We start from the raw sequence: 17928 nt of genomic DNA, 5'->3' as shown, positions 1-17928 counted from the left end.
TCTGAAAGATAAACTCTAGGAATTATTTGGGGGAAGTTCTATGGTTTGTGTTATACAGAAAACCAGACTATATGATCACAACGGTCCCTGCTGGCCTTGGAATCTATGCATTTACAAAGTCTAAACCTTGCAGAATACTAGTGGAGAGATTTCCATGAGTTGGGGGAAATTGCCATGGAGGTAATATTTCCCCCCAGCTTTTTCCATGTCTCCCTAGACATGCGCTTCTATTTGCTTTCAAAAGCAGAAGTGAGCATCTAGGCCTATATCTAACATGGACTGGCTTTTCTTCCCTGCTGCTGTTCCACAGCGATCACAGGGTATACTGCTTACATCCCCCAAGGAACAGAGTCTTGTTTTTTCCAGAAGACAAATAAGGTAGCCTACAAACATTTATTAGTGTCTAAGAAGAAATGGTCCATTAGTTTCCCATGTGGCACCATTAGTCTATCAAATCCAGCCTCCTACTTCTGGTAGTAGCCATTATCTGATACTTCAGTGAAGAGCAAAAACAAAAGAACGAATAAAATACACCCTTCTGGAGTTGGATTGTGAAATGCTGTACGTCGGTGGAGAGCTTGGGAAGGGGGGTCTTTTCTGCCTTCTGCATGTGATCAGTTTACATCCTGTGAGATTTGATAAACCCAATCATTGTCCTAGCTTGTATAATGAAGTGGTCATAACATTACCAGTCCTTTTTTATATCAAGCCAGGATATTTTCCTCAACAGTAGCAAAGTCCGGCTATTTGCCTTCTACAGTAGCAAATCCCACAGGTTGGCTGTATGTGTGGAGAAGCATTTACTTTTCATTCCAAATTTACTGCCTTTTCATTTAATCTGGAGTTTGTTCTCGTATGTGTCAAAGTAAAAAGAAGGTCTGATCAATGTTCGCTGCACACTTTATAATTCTGATTGACACAATCAAGTCTCCTCTAATTCTTCACTATTCCATGCAAAATAATTCTAGGCTTTGCAGTCTCGTCTCATCTATAAATCTGACCATTCCTGTAATTATTTTCATCAATGTTTCCTGGAACTTTTTAGTCTCTGCTATATATTTCATAAGGGAAATTGACCAAAACTGAACACTGTATTAACATAAGCCTATACCAGGGGTAGGCAACCTATGGCACGCGTGCCGAAGGCGGCACGCGAGCTGATTTTCAGTGGCACTCTCACTGCCCATGTCCTGGCCACCGTTCCAGGTGGCTCTGCATTTTAATTTAATTTTAAATGAAGCTTCTTAAATATTTTAAAAACCTTATTTACTTTACATACAACAATAGTTTAGTTATATATTATAGACTTATAGAAAGAGACCTTCTAAAAATGTTAAAATGTATTACTGGCACGCGAAACCTTAAATTAGAGTGAATAAATGAAGACTCGGCACACCACTTCTGAAAGGTTGCTGACCCCTGGCCTATACCATATTTCTTTATCATTATAGCCTTTTCTGCATTCTTTTCTATCCCCCTTTTCAAGCATCCAAGCAACATATTTTCCTTAAAAAAACCTGAGAAGAAACAGACATTGATGATTCATGCTGCAGGTCTTTTTCCTCAGAGGCACCTGCAAAGTCAGAGCCCATCAGATTATTTGAGCAATGTAGCTAATAATTGCCAATGTGCATTACCTTATATTTATCCATGATCAACATAATCTCCCATTGTGCTGTTCAGTCTCCCAGTTTGTTTATGTCCATCAGGTAAAATATCCATCACAAGGTGAAGTCATCCCAAATCCTCCCATAATCCTCCACAGATTTTAATAACCAAAACAGCTGTAATATTGGCCACTCTTGCTAATGCTTCATCCACTTTCCCCTACAAGTCATTGGTAGGTATACTGAACTATTATAGGTGCCCATTTGAGGAATGTGTTTAGTAACAGTAATAAAATTCTTCCAGCACCCAAGCCATAGGTCAAATCCAATAATGTATTGTAAATGTAGATAAAATTCTCTTTTCATGTGGTCCAACCGTCAACTCCTAATAGTTCAAGAGTTTCAGGGCAAATATTTATACAGTCAGTAACCCAGGTTTCCTAATTGTGAAAGTTGATAAAAATGCAGAAAAAAATTGTGGAACAGGTTTGAAATTATTCATGAATTTTTAAAAGCAAACAAACAAATATAACTCACTACTTGATAACCTAATTTTAAAAAATTGCAAAAAAAGTGTTGTAATTTCAAAATTTTCCAACCATCTCTATTGATTGTCACATTATCTCAAATTGTGTGTGCTGCCTGAGTTTATTGGACATGCTAGTGTTAAGGGACACAGTGTAAACTTGGGTTTCCTAGCTATGTGATCCCAGCCTCTAGATGGTGCCTGGGGATACCAGGGGATGGAGATTCCCTGGTGAGCTTCACTGGTGTGACCTGCACTTCTTTGCTAGAGGGTCCCTCATATGGACTTCTAGGGAATAATTACAATCCATTCAAAAATTAATTGTCTTATAACATAAGGTAACACTGCTGCTTATATTAACGCTCCATGGGGTCTACGTTAATTACTTCTGTGAGAAGTAGCCTATTAGGATGACTCTATTTCACATCACTTTATGAGTTTGTAATCCATAACAGGACTTTGACTTTTACATCCTTATTATTTATTTTACTCAAGGACCATGCAAGAGTTTATCGAAAGCCAAAATGCAGGTAAATTATGACCCCCCCCGTTCATTTTATTATAAGATTACACAAGAAATGAAAGGTCTCTTCCAATCACAGCTGAGAAAAGTCAAATATTTATCCTCTTACAAACAACAATGAATTTTTTGAGTTTGATCCAAACCCCACTGAAGTTAATAGATCTTTTAATTACAATAGGTTTTGGATCAGGCCCTATATTATTGTTCAGTCAGGTCATTCTTTAGCCATAAAGAGCTTTTGCTGCACTTGTTTTTAAACTCTGGTCTCAAATAATTATTTGCTTTTTGGCCCCATTCTTAAACAATTATTGACTTACTGCCTGATTTTCAGAAATGCTGAGCAACTCCAGCTCCCAGTGAAGTCCTAATGAAACCTAGAGATCAGATAAACTCACCTATTTTGCCTTTCTAAAATCAAACTCCTGCTAGATTTCCCAAAAGCTTTGCCAAGGTTTTTGGATTTTTCCAGTGAGCCTGAGACGTATTTCATGTTGAGTGTGCATCAGTGTAGGACATCAGGTTGAAAACATGGGGCATTCAGAGGTTTTGTGCTATTTTGACCCCAAAGAAGGCAAAATGTGATTTTGGCTGAGTTTTGATTTTAGGATTGTAAAAAACAAAGCTCAAAGTAAATGTTAGGGGTTAAAATTGACACACATAAAAATACATGAATCCCTGCAACCTCTCCCACTGCCCTGATCATAGAAGTGTAGGATTGGAAGGGCCCTTGATAGATCATCTAGTCTGGTCCCCTGCACTGAGGCAGGACTAAGTGTTATCTAGACCATCCCTGAGAGAGTTTCTTTAGCCTGTTCTTTAAAAACCTCCAATGACTGAGATTCCACAACCTCCCTGGCTAATTTGTTCCAGTGCTTAACTACCCTGAGAGTTAGGAAGTTTATCGTAATGTCTAATCTAAATCTCCCTTTCTGCAATTTAACCCTATTACTTCTTGTCCTGTCCTCACTGGTTAAGGAAAACAATATCATCCTCCTCTTTAGAAGAACTTTTGGAAGACAGTTATGTCCTGCCTTCAGTCTTCTTTTCTTCAGACTAAACAATCCCAGTTTTTTTCAATCTTTCTTTGTAGGTCATGTTTTCTAGCCCTTTAATCATTTTTGTTGCTCTCCTTGACTTCCTCCAATTTGTCCACATCTTTCCTGAAGTGTGGTGCCCAGAACTGGACCCAGTACTTCAGCTGAGGCCTTATCAATTCTGAGTAGAGTGGAAGGATTTCTTATGTCTTGCTTAAAACACTCCTGCTAATACATCCCAGGATGATGTTTGCTTTTTTGCAACAGTATTACATTGTTGACTCATATTTAGTTTGTGATCCACTATGACCTCCAGATCCTTTTCTGCAGTACTCCTTCCCATGCAGTCATTGCCCATTTTGTATGTGTGCAACTGATTGTTCCTTCCTAAGTGGAGGATTTTGCATTTGTTCTTATTGAATTTCATCCTATTTACTTCAGACCATTTCTCTAGTTTGTCAACATCATTTTGAATTCTAACCCTGTCCTCCAAATCGCTTGCAACTCCTCCCAGCTTGGTATCATCCACAGACTTTATAAGTGAGGTTTTTACCCATGAAAGCTTATGCCCAAATAAATTTGTTAGTCTTTAAGGTGCCACCGGACTCCTCGTTGTTTTTGTGGATACAGACTAACATGGCTACCCCCTGATACTTGACTTCCCAGCTGAACTTCATCTTTAATTAAGATTTATTGCTTGCTGACTCTTTTCCAGCTTAATTGACTTAATTTAAACTTTTCTGCCTTGTGTGGGGTGGACACCCCCTCACACTGCTGCTATCTGTTATGGGGTCAGTTTGCAACCCCTTTAGAAAAATATCACACTACAAATGGCCTTTGTTGCTAAAGTCACTGGAGAAAAACAAATACTCCATCTGAAGGAGTCTTTGGCTCCCCAAAGGCTGGAGGAAATAATAAAGAGATCACTGCTTTTAATTTCAAGATGGCTGTATGCCTCTGATTTGGAGAGAGGCTGACTTCCAGTGTCTTCATTCATATCAAAGATGTTTTGTATGCTTTAGCTAAGTAGTCTATTCCAGTGGAAGGTGATTTTTCATTTGTTTGCGTGTTTGTTTTTAAATCCCATCAGATTTGTCTTTGTCCACCTCAAGAGCTCCATATTCTGTGCAGTGTTACAGGTTACAGGCCTGATCTTGCATACCTGATTCAGGAAAAACACATAGAAGTTTCTCGGACCCTGCAGGGAGAACAGAGTACCCTAGTGGACTTTAATGGGAACGTTGCAGGATAACACCCTAGATTTGCTCGATAGGAGACGTGGGACATTATCTTATTTTTTTTCCCCACTGGTCAACACATGGATTAGATTCTAGTTACCACTAGAGTAGAAATGGTGTATATATGTGAACTTTTTGGACAATATATAGCAATACTTTTGTACATAATATAGCATGTTTAATCTGATTTACAAATACAAATAAACCATCCCAATGCCCGTGAGAGGTATGTAAAGATTATCATCTCCACTTTACAGATGGAGAAATTGAGGCATAGGGAAGATAAGCACTCAGGTGCTCTGTGCTCAACGTCACACTGTGAGCCCGAGCCGGAGCTGGGAATTATGATCGAAGAGTACATCTACACTGCAAAAAAAAAAAAAAAAAAAAAAAAAAGCAGCAAGTCTCAAAGCCCAGGGCAACAGACTCTGGCTTGCGGGACTCATGGTATGGGGCTAAAAATAGCAGTGTAGACATTCAGGCTTGGGCCGGAGCCCAGGGTCTGAGACCCACCCCCCTCCAGGTTTCAGGGCCGGAGCCCCAGCCCAAGTGTGACTGTCTACACTGCTGTTTTTAGCCCCTTCGCGTGAGCCCTGCGAGCCTGAGTCAGCTTACCCAGGCTCTGAGACTCACTGCCATGGGCCTCTTTTTGCAGTGTAGACAAACCCAAAGAGTCCAACCTCTCCATCCCCTATTATAACTTCAGATAAGATTGCATCTTGATTCACATTTTCTCATGTCCAGGACAGTGTCACTGTTACTTTCCAATGGGTTCAGTTTAGTTCCTGTATTTAAACAAGGCAGAGATAATCTGGCAAATAGTTGCAAGTCTACACTGAAGTAAAAAGCCAGACAGTTCTTATTTATGTATCAGATTGGCAAGCTGGTGTGCATCTATGTAAACAGGTGTGGGAGAGTAATTGCTTCAGGAGAGTAGCTAAGAACTTCTGCATATGATTATTTAATATAAACAGTTGAGTTAGCAACTGCTTAGAGCCCATATTCACAGAAGAGGCATGGAATGACCAATGTGTAAGACAACTCCCACCTGTTCATGCTCTCTGTATGTGTGTATATATATCTCCTCGATATGTTTCACTCAATATGCATCCGAAGAAGTGGGTTGTAGCCCACGAAAGCTTATGCTCTAATAAATTTGTTAGTCTCTAAGGTGCCACAAGTACTCCTGTTCTTTTTTCAATGTGTAATAGTTAGGAATCACAGCCCTGTGCAGATGTTTGTTAAGAAATGCCTTTTGGAACCCTGAGTTGTGACCAGTTTCATATCAGTGTCTTTCTTTGTATAGTCCTCTTTTGTGAAGTGGTCTTTTTATGAGATAGAGGTCCACTGATAGAATTGTCTTTCCTTTGCTGTGGTACATGTAATGGTATTTGCGAACATTAGGTGTAGGATGAATTCATCACCTCATATCCTTTGGATATGGTAGAGGGATTTGCATGTTTCTGGACTAGAGCAACAAGATATACCTGGGCATTAAGCCAACATAGGCTACTATGAGCACATCAAACCAGTCCTCTGCTCTCTACATAGAATATTAAATCAAGTTCAAGGCTCTCAATGTCCTGGGCCCAGGATATCTAAAAGATTGCCTAAAGCTCCAGGGTGAGGACTGTGGTTGACAACTCGGCTCCTCAGCCACAATGGGTCTGTCCACTACAAGAGTAAAGCTCATCTGTGCAGGAAACAGAGTGTTCGCAGGTCCTGGACTGTGGAGTGAACTTCCACAGGAACTAAGGACCATCACTAACCTTGCCACCTTCCATCCCAAGTGCAAGGACCACTTCTTAGATTGTACCTTCTCTAACATAAAGCAGCATGTACATGTTAAAACAACTCTTAAGGAATAGATGAGTGAAAGAATGAACCTGACTGGACAGTTGTTAATCCCATTGTTTAATGCACTTCTGGAAGGTGCTCAGAGCTACAATGATGAGCACAGTACCAGAACCTGTAGAAAAGAGAGGAGACCCTTCAGATGGGGATGTGCACTCTGCCTTCCTAAGACTAACTTCTCCAAAAGTGTGACGTGCATGGTCTGCACCCATTAAATAACAACTTGATGGCCATGGAAGTTTCTCATACGTTTCTCATGTGTTCGCCTATCACAATGAACAAGGGTGTTGGGATTTGAGTAGGAACTATTGATAGCAGGATTCTTATCCTGCCATATTTTCATTCATCTGTCCCCTGGAGGAGGCCAGTAGCCTGCTCAGAATCTGTTACTCCAGCTCATAAGTTGGAGTATCGTTTGGTTCCACCTCATCCACTGGACGCTCATTTTTGCATAATGTGGAATCCTGTACCACCGTCCTTGACTCTCCTACTTCCCCTATGTAACCTGCCCATATGCCCTGTTGAGCAGAGATATATAGCAAAGTGTGCAGGACCCGAGTTACAAGTTCCTTCGCCCTCTGCTGCATCTGGAGTAGGCTTTAGTCCACAGAATTTGCACATAAGCTCTGTGTTTTTCAACTGCCTCTAGAGATCCACTGCCTCTTCACCTGTCCATCTCAGTTCTGAATTGAGACAAGTGTCATCACCGAATGAGGCTGTAAACTCCAAACAAAGAAAAAGCCTATTTGGGCTGATCCTGTAATCCCTGGATGTCAAAGAACCTTCAGACCAGGCTCTCTAGGTGGTCAGAAACTCAGATCCATGAGGAAAACTATTCCAATAAGAGTCTGTTTTACACAATAAACTAAGTGGGTTACATCACAAGATCCTTTTGCTGAGTTTTTTTTTCTTTTTCTTTTTTTCCAGGCATAAGGATTATAGCTCAACAGCAGTTTAGCAAGCCACACAGATTAAAATAAACAGTAACATGTTGGCTGCAAGATCAGCTATGAGAGAGGCTCTGGTACTTCAGACCTCCTAAACCAGGAATATTTCATAGACAAAGAAAAAGCTGGAAACCAATAGAAATCAAGGCTTTTCTGTGTTACTGAAGGAAAGGAAGTTGGAATACAGACAAAAAAAGCAGCATAATCAGTGGCTAAACTTTATACTGTCACATGGTTTTATACTAAACAAGATAAACTGTGGGGAGCAGGGAACCATCAATGTGGTAGTATATCTAGTAGATCAATGTATTTAAGTATTATCAACATAGTTAATATACTAATATAAGCTTTTCGAAAGCATGTTCTACAAGGAATATTACAATCTATTTTCCAGAGAATGAACTGTGGGTTCATGTATTGTGCATTTTGAAGGGTTTTTTTTTTTTAAAAGTGATAATTGGGTCTGATCCTGATATTACTAATTCCAGTTTCACACCAGCATAAAGTGCACAGCTCTGCACTCAGTGGAGTTATTCGGATTTATGCTAATTCCAATCAGAGTACAATCAGGCTCCATCTCTCTCAGTTCTTGGGGAGAAGTAACGTTCATTAAAATTTATTTTAAGTGTAATGGGAAAAGTAAGATGTGTTGGGGAGAGCAAATTTGGTGACTGGGGAGCTAATTAATAAGTGATCTCTGAGATAGTCCGTGTTTACAAACATTGGCCCAGATCCTACAATGTAGTGAATATGGGTGGACCCCCATTAAAATCATTAGGTTCCCTGTGGGTGAAGTTTGTTCCCACAGAGTTTAAAAGGTAGGCTGGGACCATGATTATTTCTGATTCTTCCCATCATTTATCACTCCAGACATTTTCATGGTTTTTGAAAGTATAATCATAGAAATGTAGGACTGGAAGGGACCTCGATAGGTCATCTAGTCCAGTCCCCTGCACTGAGCCAGCACTAAAAGTATCTAGACCATCCCTGAGAGGTGTTTGTCTAACCTTTTCTTAAAAAACGCCAATGACAGAGATTCCACAACCTCCCTAGGCATCTGTATTGTATTTTAAATGTATGCAGGCAAATTTAGCTGACTTAAGAGGGGAAAAACATTTTTCTAAATAGTGTTACATAGAGCTACCTATATGTTTACAAACAGGTTTTATAGCCAGGTCTATAGGAGATCATTCATTTAAGGCAAAATTCCCATTAACTCCGCTGGTCTTTGGATCCGGTGCTTTATTGCAGGAAAGGCAGAGTAAAGGCACATAAATCTGATGTTTAAACTCCAAATACCCTGCCTCAAACAGTGTAACTGAGTTGAATAACTACCTGTTTATTATTATTCTATATGCCTAGATATTAGCATAACTAAAAACATGGGGGAGAAATGTCATACACACACCCACACACCTATACAAATATAATTATAATTTCTCTCTCTCTACATTTCACAATAGATCTTTATGGAAAACACTGTATTACCTACTTTGTCTTAGGACATTTATTATGTACAAATGTTTAAAATAATAGTCTTATTCAGAATTTTTTAGAATCAGATGGCCAGCCAGGACTGCTACTGCCACGCCTCTCAACCATGTAGATATATAACTCACTACCTGCATGTTGTGCATATACCTCATTTATGCAAAAATATATTCCTACTATGTTACCTTTTGCTCTCTTACCTAACCTCTCTGCTTGTTTGTTACATCCATTTGTTGTGTCTGTTATCAACTTCCTGTGCAGGCATCCATGTATGGAGCAGCTTACAGGATTGGGCTCTTAGATTGGGGAAGGAATTGTTTCCTCCTTAAATATCTAGAAAGTGTCTTGCACCATAGGGCCTCCAGTTGATTTGAAGCTCTAGCCACTACTGCAGAACAAAGAATAACTAATAATAACAAACTGTCAGAAATTGCTGAAATTCATTTGCTTTAAGGAGAAAGAAACCTGTTCCAGGCTAGAGACATTCTGCATAATATATATATTAATTATATATATAAAGCACAGGAACTGATCCAGGTCTCAGGAGTGACTTCTTTATCTACATCTGACACTTCTGAGAATTATAATAGAAAAAAATCTAGTTCAGATGATCCTGGCAATTATTGAACAATACGTGTTAGAGACAGAATAATCTGAAGTGTGTGTAAATTGCATTCGCTTTTTAAATTTGATTTTATTTCTTGGTCTGAAATATGCCTATTTACACTAGTTTAAACTTAAGCCATAGATCAAGGGTCTGCCCTAAATTATCCCAGCATGAATCACTAATAACTCTTTTGAAGTCAATGCACTTACACCAATAGGATCAGAATCAGACCCACGAAGTTGAGCAGTGTGCAATATGCACATAACTGGGCAGGGTGCTGCAATCTGATGTTGGCTTGCTATGCTGTTTGCAATGTTAGTGGTCTGCACAGTACCTTCAGCTGGGTAAAGATGCCAGTCGCCACCCCTCAGACACAGAGAATCAGACACAGAGAGACAGGAAAACCTGACACTCCTGGATTTGTGTGAAAAATTCTCAAAGAAAATTCTTTCTCTCCCTCCGGCCCCTAAACTCTTTGTGAATGGGGCCAGTGCAACATGTGGCCTTTCACCCCGCCCAAGCACCATTGCCAGACAGCCACACTCAGAGAATTGTTTGTTAATAGTCCAATTAGATAATTGCCATCTTTCACTCCTTTTGCTCTACATTTCCCATAAAGGAATGAATAAGGAGAGCAGCATGAAGAGGGCTTCTGCCCTACAAGGTGACAAGAAGGGCTGGAGCATGCTCTTTGCACAAGGCCATTTGCTTGAATTGAATCATTGTAGCCTAATCAATGGTCTTATTGGATTACTGGCTGTTGCGGTTCTCAAAGATATTGTAGCAGAGACAATGAAATAGCCAGGGTAAAACTTTTTTTTTATCCTTTAGTAGATCACGCAGTGGAGATTTTTCACGGGCTATCTCTCTCTCTCCCTCTCTCCCCTCCTGGATCTTTCTGAACACAAAGCTGGCTTTTTTTTTTCCTTTTTTTTTTTTCCCTTCAATGAGCAAGCTCTACCAATTGGTTCAGTGTTTGTGAAGGTGCAGAATTAGCACACACACACACACACACACACAGAAAGCAAGCATCTGAACTGAATTAAGGAGAGGTAGGAGTTTAAGATGGCTGTCTGTGGAGAGATGTGTTCAGGAGGATTTCTGCTGGGCTGATCCTCGGCTTCCTTGGATAGACCCACTCCAGAGGAAAACTTTTTTGTGTGTAGTGGTTGGTTTGTTTTGTTTAGACTCCAGGCTGCTTTTCTGCAACTGCATTTTTCCAGCCTTTCCTAGCAGCTTTATTCAGATTTATTTGGTGTGTCTTGGATAAAGCCACTATATAATCTGGAGGGTCAAAGGCAGACTGAAGAAAGTTAATAATGGCTGCTAATGGTGCTAACAATTCAGGGTGAATCTTGTCAAAAGTTTTTTTTTTCCGCCCCCCCTTTCTGGAAGTCTCAGTCTTTTGATTGTGTGTTTCCTGAAAGCAAGACCAATCATTTCAGTTTATTCACTGGCTAAACTCTACTTGATTGGGGACAAGCACACAAACCATCCATTACGATCTGATATATTATCCAAACAATTTAGTGTATTCATGAGGTAACCTAAATGTGGAGGCTGCAAAATTACCCGTAATCAATTGAAACAGCGAGTGCGCGTCCCTCTGTGTGTCTAACAACTACATGTCTCTGTAATAAGGCAGACATTAAATCATTTTGGAGTTGTACTGTTGAGTACCTGATCACTGGGGCTCAGGGAAGCTGGACAGTCACATTAGGACGCAGGGATTGAGGAAGAAGCAAGCTGCCTTTCTGTTGGGATCAAAGCCGACCCTTCCTGGCGAGAGGGGCTTTTCCACATCCACACCGATCTGACCGCAGGCTGTGCAATATCCAACCTAGACTTTCTTTTCTTTTCTTTTTTTTATTGCACTACATGTTTGGGAAACAAGACAAAATGGACGTTAGATGCAATTCAGAGGCTGAAGCGAACCGGGTCTCGAAGAACGGACATAAAGAGGGCAAGGAAAGCAAAGGGTCTGAAGGAAATATTTCTACTTCTTTTTTGAAGGATCAACAAGGGACTTATTCTGCCTCGGCGGTTTCGGAAGATTGTAATAAAAGTAAATCTAGTTCTGCAGACCCGGACTATTGCAGGAGGATCCTAGTTAGAGGTAGGAGTTTTGGAGGCATTTTGCGTGTGTGTGAGCGAGAGATCGGAATTTTTATATAAAAAAAATATGTTGGGGTTTCGAGATGTTCCTCTTTTACTACGGATGCAGAGGGGGAAATACCGCTGTAGATTGTAATGCAGTATTTCCAGAGGCAAGTGGTTCTAAGTCTAGAGCTGTTTTCTAGGGTCTGATTTTATTTTTATTTTTTTTTGGTATCTTTTATTAATGTACTCCTTTGGTTCATGGGAGAAGTTTATCTGCATTACATTTGTTTTCCACTTTTTCTTGGTGCCTCTTAAACACCAACCGTTGTGGCTGTGAAATACATTATTTATGGCCTTTCTGGCTTCGCCATAGACTTTCCAAACGGTGCCCTCTTCTACAGAGAGCATTGCAAGTGTCAAAGTCCCCCTCGGCGGGGCTAACGGTATGTCCGAGTGATTTTGATCAATGCAATGAATAAACAGCGATCGCTGTTTAAATTCTGTAACACCTACGATTCCCTGCCCCACGTGAAAGTCCTTGCTTTAGCTGCTTCTGCACACCTCGGACACTAGAAAGGAGACGCCCGGAGAAAACAATGGATTTCACCTTTTGCATCTGGGTGCATTTGTGTTGTTTGTGGGTTTTTTTGGATTTTTTTATTTGTGTGTGTGTGGAGGGGAGATATAAAATGTAGGGGTTTCTGCTGTGTCCTCTGTCCCAGTGTCCATAATGTGAGGTGGAATTGACGGTGGAAGAATTATTTGTTAAACAATCACTGTTTACATAGCTTTAAAAAGAAGACAGGAGGGATTGAATGGGGTTTCTGTATATTTACTGTTTTTATTTCCCTCCTCCCCATCCTTCGGATCATTTCCCGGTCCACTAATGAAATGATTTTATAGTGCTCTGCACAAATTACCCGTGGAAATTACCGTTTTATTAAGGTGTGTGGGGAGAGGGGAATAGAATTATAATAAAATTAGTGCAAAGCAGGCCTTGTAAACAATAATTAATCCTTGCGCGACCGATTGACCCCAGAGAGGGGTCAGATTGAAATGATGTGGTTATCTATGATTTAAAGTGTATTATGGAGGTAAAATTACGGAAAGCAAGGCTGGGAATGCTTTAGTGTAATCTGAATCTAGCTCTAGCATGACAGTTGTGCTAATAAGATTTGTCCTGCTTTCTTTAGGCCGGTGCTAAAATAAAAGTGAGGCTTCTCTGTGTGGTTTGTTTTAATTTTTTTTCCCCCTCACCCTCCTGGCATTTTTAAAGAGGAAAGAATCGGCCATAACTATGCCTCTCCCGTGCCATTCAGGGGGCGAGATGCATTTAAAATCCCAAACCGCCCCATGGTGAAACGAAACATTTTGTAAACTCGAAATGGTCCTGCCCAGGAACTGCTATACAGCTGCGTTTTGGCTCGCTAGCCAATAATAACAAGAACCCAGCAGCACCAACGAATAACCCGACAGTGAACAGGGCCCACGAACGGTTGGTGTTTATTACAGCACTGAGATCTCTTAGTGAGATGTATTAAACGCCCTTAAAAAGAAAGTCGGGCTGGGGGAATTATTTACAGATCTCTGACCCGAGCGCCTCCTTTTTTCCTGGGTACGGTAGCCCCATGCGATGCCCTGGTTTTACCAGCCCGATTGCTGCCTGGTTAACCTAAGCGATCCTGGCGTTGGGTGAGTTGCCCGGCAGCTCTTTGCATTGCTCCGAAAGCGGTTCCTTGGTGTAAAGTGACTGCGCGTTTCTTTGCCAGATGCCAAAGGTTCAATAAGAGAGATTATTCTGCCTAAAGGACTTGATCTGGACCGCCCCAAACGGACCCGAACGTCTTTCACCGCGGAGCAGCTGTACCGGCTGGAGATGGAGTTCCAGAGGTGCCAATACGTGGTGGGACGGGAAAGGACCGAACTGGCCCGGCAGCTCAATCTTTCGGAAACTCAGGTAGTGCAGAGAAAGCACCTGCTGCTAGGCACCTCTGAGACCTCTTCCCCTCCTCCCCCCCTTTCCCGAGACACCCTGAGTCCCAGCACAGACACACTCCTCAGGGATACAGCTGAAGCCTCGTCCACATAAACACCTGCTCACAGACTTACATCGACTAGACAGGCCAAGGTTGCTTCTGTTTCCAGAGCCCACTGCCTGGTTCACACAGGATCACAGGCCTCCTGGCAGACACAGGCGCACACTTTGTGGCAAACCATTTCCCCACCCATAACCACAGTGATCTGTGAATATTCACCCTCAGACACAACCTGACACCCAGGCTTACACACACACACACACACACAGAGAGAGAGAGAGAGAGAGAGAGAGAGAGCTGCTACACCCTGAAAGAAAATAGTGGGGCTTAAAGTAGCTGACAACTTGGTTTGGTCACAAACTGAGCTACAGAATGTAGCAAATCTCTTCTGGAACTCAATAAATGAGGGCGAAGAGGTTTCTGATGAGACATTCAGTACACAATGTGCATTATCAGAATGATGCTGGGGGGGGGGGGGGGGATTTTTTTTCAAAAATATGGGGGCTTGTATTGGGGGCGGGGGGGGGGGGGGGGGAGGTGTCCAGATTTGGAAGGCGATACAGTGTAAGCAATGCAAACCACCTTTCCTAACACAAGTCCGCATGCAGGCAGCTGTCACTGTTTGCACAGCTCCAATGCTTCCCATGAACTGTTGGGTGGATTCGAATTAAGTTTTATGCCCTTTTCAACAGTTTAAAAAAGTACGCTACTGACAAGCATATAATCAACAAATACAGAGATGATAAATGATTTTCTATTCGATATATTTACTTGCCCCTCTAAACTTCTCGTTTGATTTTTGCCTGCTAATGTGCTTTACATTGATTTTTGTTTGTTTGTTTGTTTATGTTTGAAGTGTATGTGAGTGCGGGGAGGTGTTTTCACAGAATCGCATGGAAAAAACCTGTCCATGTGCAATTTGGCAATGAAGGGAGCTGGAATCGTGCTGCGTTAAAATTGACTAATATACAAACTCTGTTTTGTTTCAAATTTCCTTTTTACCTGGCTGGGGGGGGGGGTTGCAACACCGGCCATATTTTAAGTTTTCAAGTGCAAATTTGACAACAACAAAAAGTATTCTTTGCATCTCACAAGAATCAGGTCAGCAGGTCAGGTCCCTAAATTACAGAGGGAATTGGCTCACCTTACTTTGCAACAGAGGTTCTGGGCGAAAAAAAAATCTCTCTCTCTAAAAAGTTAGAGAGATTCTAACTTTTTAGAGAGATTTTTTTTTTCGCTCGGAACCTCTGTTGCAAAATAAGGTGAACCAATTCCCTCTGTAATTTGGAGTCCCCGGATCTCTTCCTGCAGTGTATGGAACAGTGTCTAGCATAGGAGGTGACATGGGAAGGAAATACTGTATAGAAGATCCTCTGCGAAAGGGAAGGATAATGTAATGCGACAGAGAAAAATTAATTGTATTATTAGCTACTTTGGGGAAAAACGCTAGAAAATCCCCAGGGCTTCATAACAGAAAATAGACAGCTGGTAAATAGTCCTATTTTTGTATGTGCCACTGAATTAAAATCTGATGTATTTATCTTTCATTCCTACCTATTATTACAGGAAATAGATTGGTGGACAATAGCAAAGGTTCTGCCCCATGAGACTGCATCTCGTTTTGTTTTGGGGGATGAGGGGGGCGTTATTGACAGGGCAGTGAACAGAGTGCCCTGTATGATTGTGCACTGGTCAGTGAATAGTTATGTCCCTTCGAACAATTAAAAGTGCAAGGGGGGGGGGAATAACCCCAAAGTCAACGAAAAAAGAACAAACTTCTAAAGCCCGGTCTGGTATGTCGTTAAAAGATCACCCGGTGTAATAAATCCCGCTGACAAGCTAATTAGCCTTTCTTTGCCGTGGGACAGGTATGACAAGTTAAACAGTCTCGGAGGCTATAGAAATATAGATTGCATTTCTTTTAGTTAAAATCATATTTTAAAGGGGCGAATGGGGCTCTGACCTGCTATGAGATGCTTCTCATATGACCTTCTCGTTTGGCGTGAGAGAGGCAGCTGGAAGGGAAGCGAGAGAGAAGAACCACGTTACAGTCACTGGATGAGCCGATAACTCCACGCTGCCAGGGAGGGAAGAGGAGCGGAGTGTGCAGTTTAGGGGCCCGCTGGATTGTTCCGGGGGGGGGGGGGGGGGGGGGGGGGGGGCCGGCGCCGGGTTGGGGGGGGGGGGGGGGGGGGGGGGGGGGGGGGGGGGGAGAGTGTGCCACCCGCTCCAAGTTTAAGGCTGGCTCTGAAATAAAACTAATTTAAAGAGTCCGATCCCGCTACCACTGAAACCCACGGCGATATTTCCGCTGGCTGCAGGCGAGGAGAACCCGGGCCCTTTAAGGTGCCTCCCGGTGCTACACAGCTCCCAAAGTCAGAGCTCATTAATCCTAGGCAAGATTTCCCCCCCCCCTTCGTAAAAAGTGCTGCTGAGTGGTTCATTTCAACTCCCTAAGCCTCCCCTCCCCCGGCCCCAGACTCTCCGATGCAGTGTAAACCCCCTGTTTCGGAGTGGTCAAGCCGGGGCGGGGGGAAATGGAGAAATGCCGCAATCCCCGAGCCCCTTGGCCGCCGGGCTGGGCCCCCCGCCCCGCTCACCCTGTGCCTCTCTCCCCAGGTAAAGGTCTGGTTCCAGAACAGGCGCACGAAACAGAAAAAGGACCAAGGCAAAGACTCGGAGCTGAGGTCCGTGGTGTCGGAGACCGCCGCCACCTGCAGCGTCCTCCGGCTCCTGGAGCAAGGCCGGCTGCTCTCCCCGCCGGGACTGCCCGGCCTCCTGCCCCCCTGCGCCACCAGCGCCTTGGGCTCCGCGCTGCGGGCGCCCAGCCTCACCATCGGCACCACGGGCACCACCAGCTCAGGGACCGCGGGCGGCTCCCCGCACCCGCCAGCGGTGAGCAGCGCGGCTGGGCCCCCTCAGGCTGCGGGACTCCACGCCTCGCCCAGCGCCGGCCATAACCTCTTCAGCCTGCCGGTGCCCACCCTCCTGGGCTCGGTGGCCGGCCGCCTGTCCTCTAATCCCTTGACAATGGCCGGATCTCTGGCAGGAAACCTGCAGGAACTGTCAGCCAGGTACCTGAGCTCCTCTGCCTTCGAGCCCTACTCCAGGACCAACAATAAAGAAGGCGCTGAGAAAAAAGCCCTGGACTGACTCTGAGTAACTCCATGTATTTATATTTATAGTATCTATTTGTGGCGATATTTATGGAATAATGACACGTTAGCATCTCATCAGCCCTCCCTTCATTCCCCCCCTCCACACACCATCCTGCCATAACAGCCCCCCCACGACCATGCTTTCCTAGAGCCAGACTCATTGCCGAATGCAACAAGGAACGGAACTATGTTTAGAGGAGAAACCATGAAGTGGACAAACACCTCACCCGAGTGTAGCTGCTAAATAAACGGATTCCAGACAAAACCGCCGGGAAGCACCACTGTTAGTGATGGAGACCCCTTTATTTTAGCGTGGGAGGGTGTAAGGGGGGAAAGGCAGGGTGGGGGAGGTTTGCAGGCAGCTCAAAACCAAACATTTTGACTGCATTCTGAATCACACCAATGCAAACCTAACGATGATCCACGTTTTTATTTGGGAAACGGACTGAGGAGGAGGGGGGGAATGGGAAGGGGGAGTTGTTTGCAGTTTAATCAGAACCATTTTGACTGCATTCTGAATTAAACCAATGCCAACCGATGGGGAAGTCCTTTCCAAACAAACAGACATAGAAATGGAACCATCAGGTGGATTTAAATGTGTTGTCAAGACTTCAGTGACTCGAAGCACAAATTTGCTCAAGGTTTTGTGGCCCCATATATGTATATGATGACTGCACTACATTAACCGTTTAGTATCCTCGTTTTTATTTATATTTGCCCTTGATACAGATCCAATCCAGAAAAAAAAAGTCTATCAACTTTTTTTTAAAAAATCTTGAATATTGTAAGGATCGGAACAGACTGCCT

At 42.9% G+C, this 17928-nt stretch overlaps 1 protein-coding gene across 1 annotated transcript; it reads left to right on the top strand.

Moving 5' to 3' along the window:
* Positions 1 to 11705: 11705 nt before the first annotated feature.
* Positions 11706 to 17116, top strand: VAX1 (ventral anterior homeobox 1). The gene is made up of 3 exons (XM_024198447.1): positions 11706 to 11943; positions 13697 to 13884; positions 16583 to 17116. Exons 1-3 carry the CDS (start codon positions 11706 to 11708, stop codon positions 17114 to 17116), a joined length of 960 nt encoding a protein of 319 aa, XP_024054215.1.
* Positions 17117 to 17928: the final 812 nt, after the last annotated feature.

The sequence above is a fragment of the Terrapene carolina genome, unplaced genomic scaffold (assembly GCF_002925995.2).
Source record: "Terrapene carolina triunguis isolate 2854851 unplaced genomic scaffold, T_m_triunguis-2.0 Scaffold95, whole genome shotgun sequence".
Taxonomy (NCBI): domain Eukaryota; kingdom Metazoa; phylum Chordata; order Testudines; family Emydidae; genus Terrapene; species Terrapene triunguis.
The sequence above is the reverse complement of the archived record's forward strand: the minus strand, read 5'-3'. Positions and strand labels throughout refer to the sequence as shown.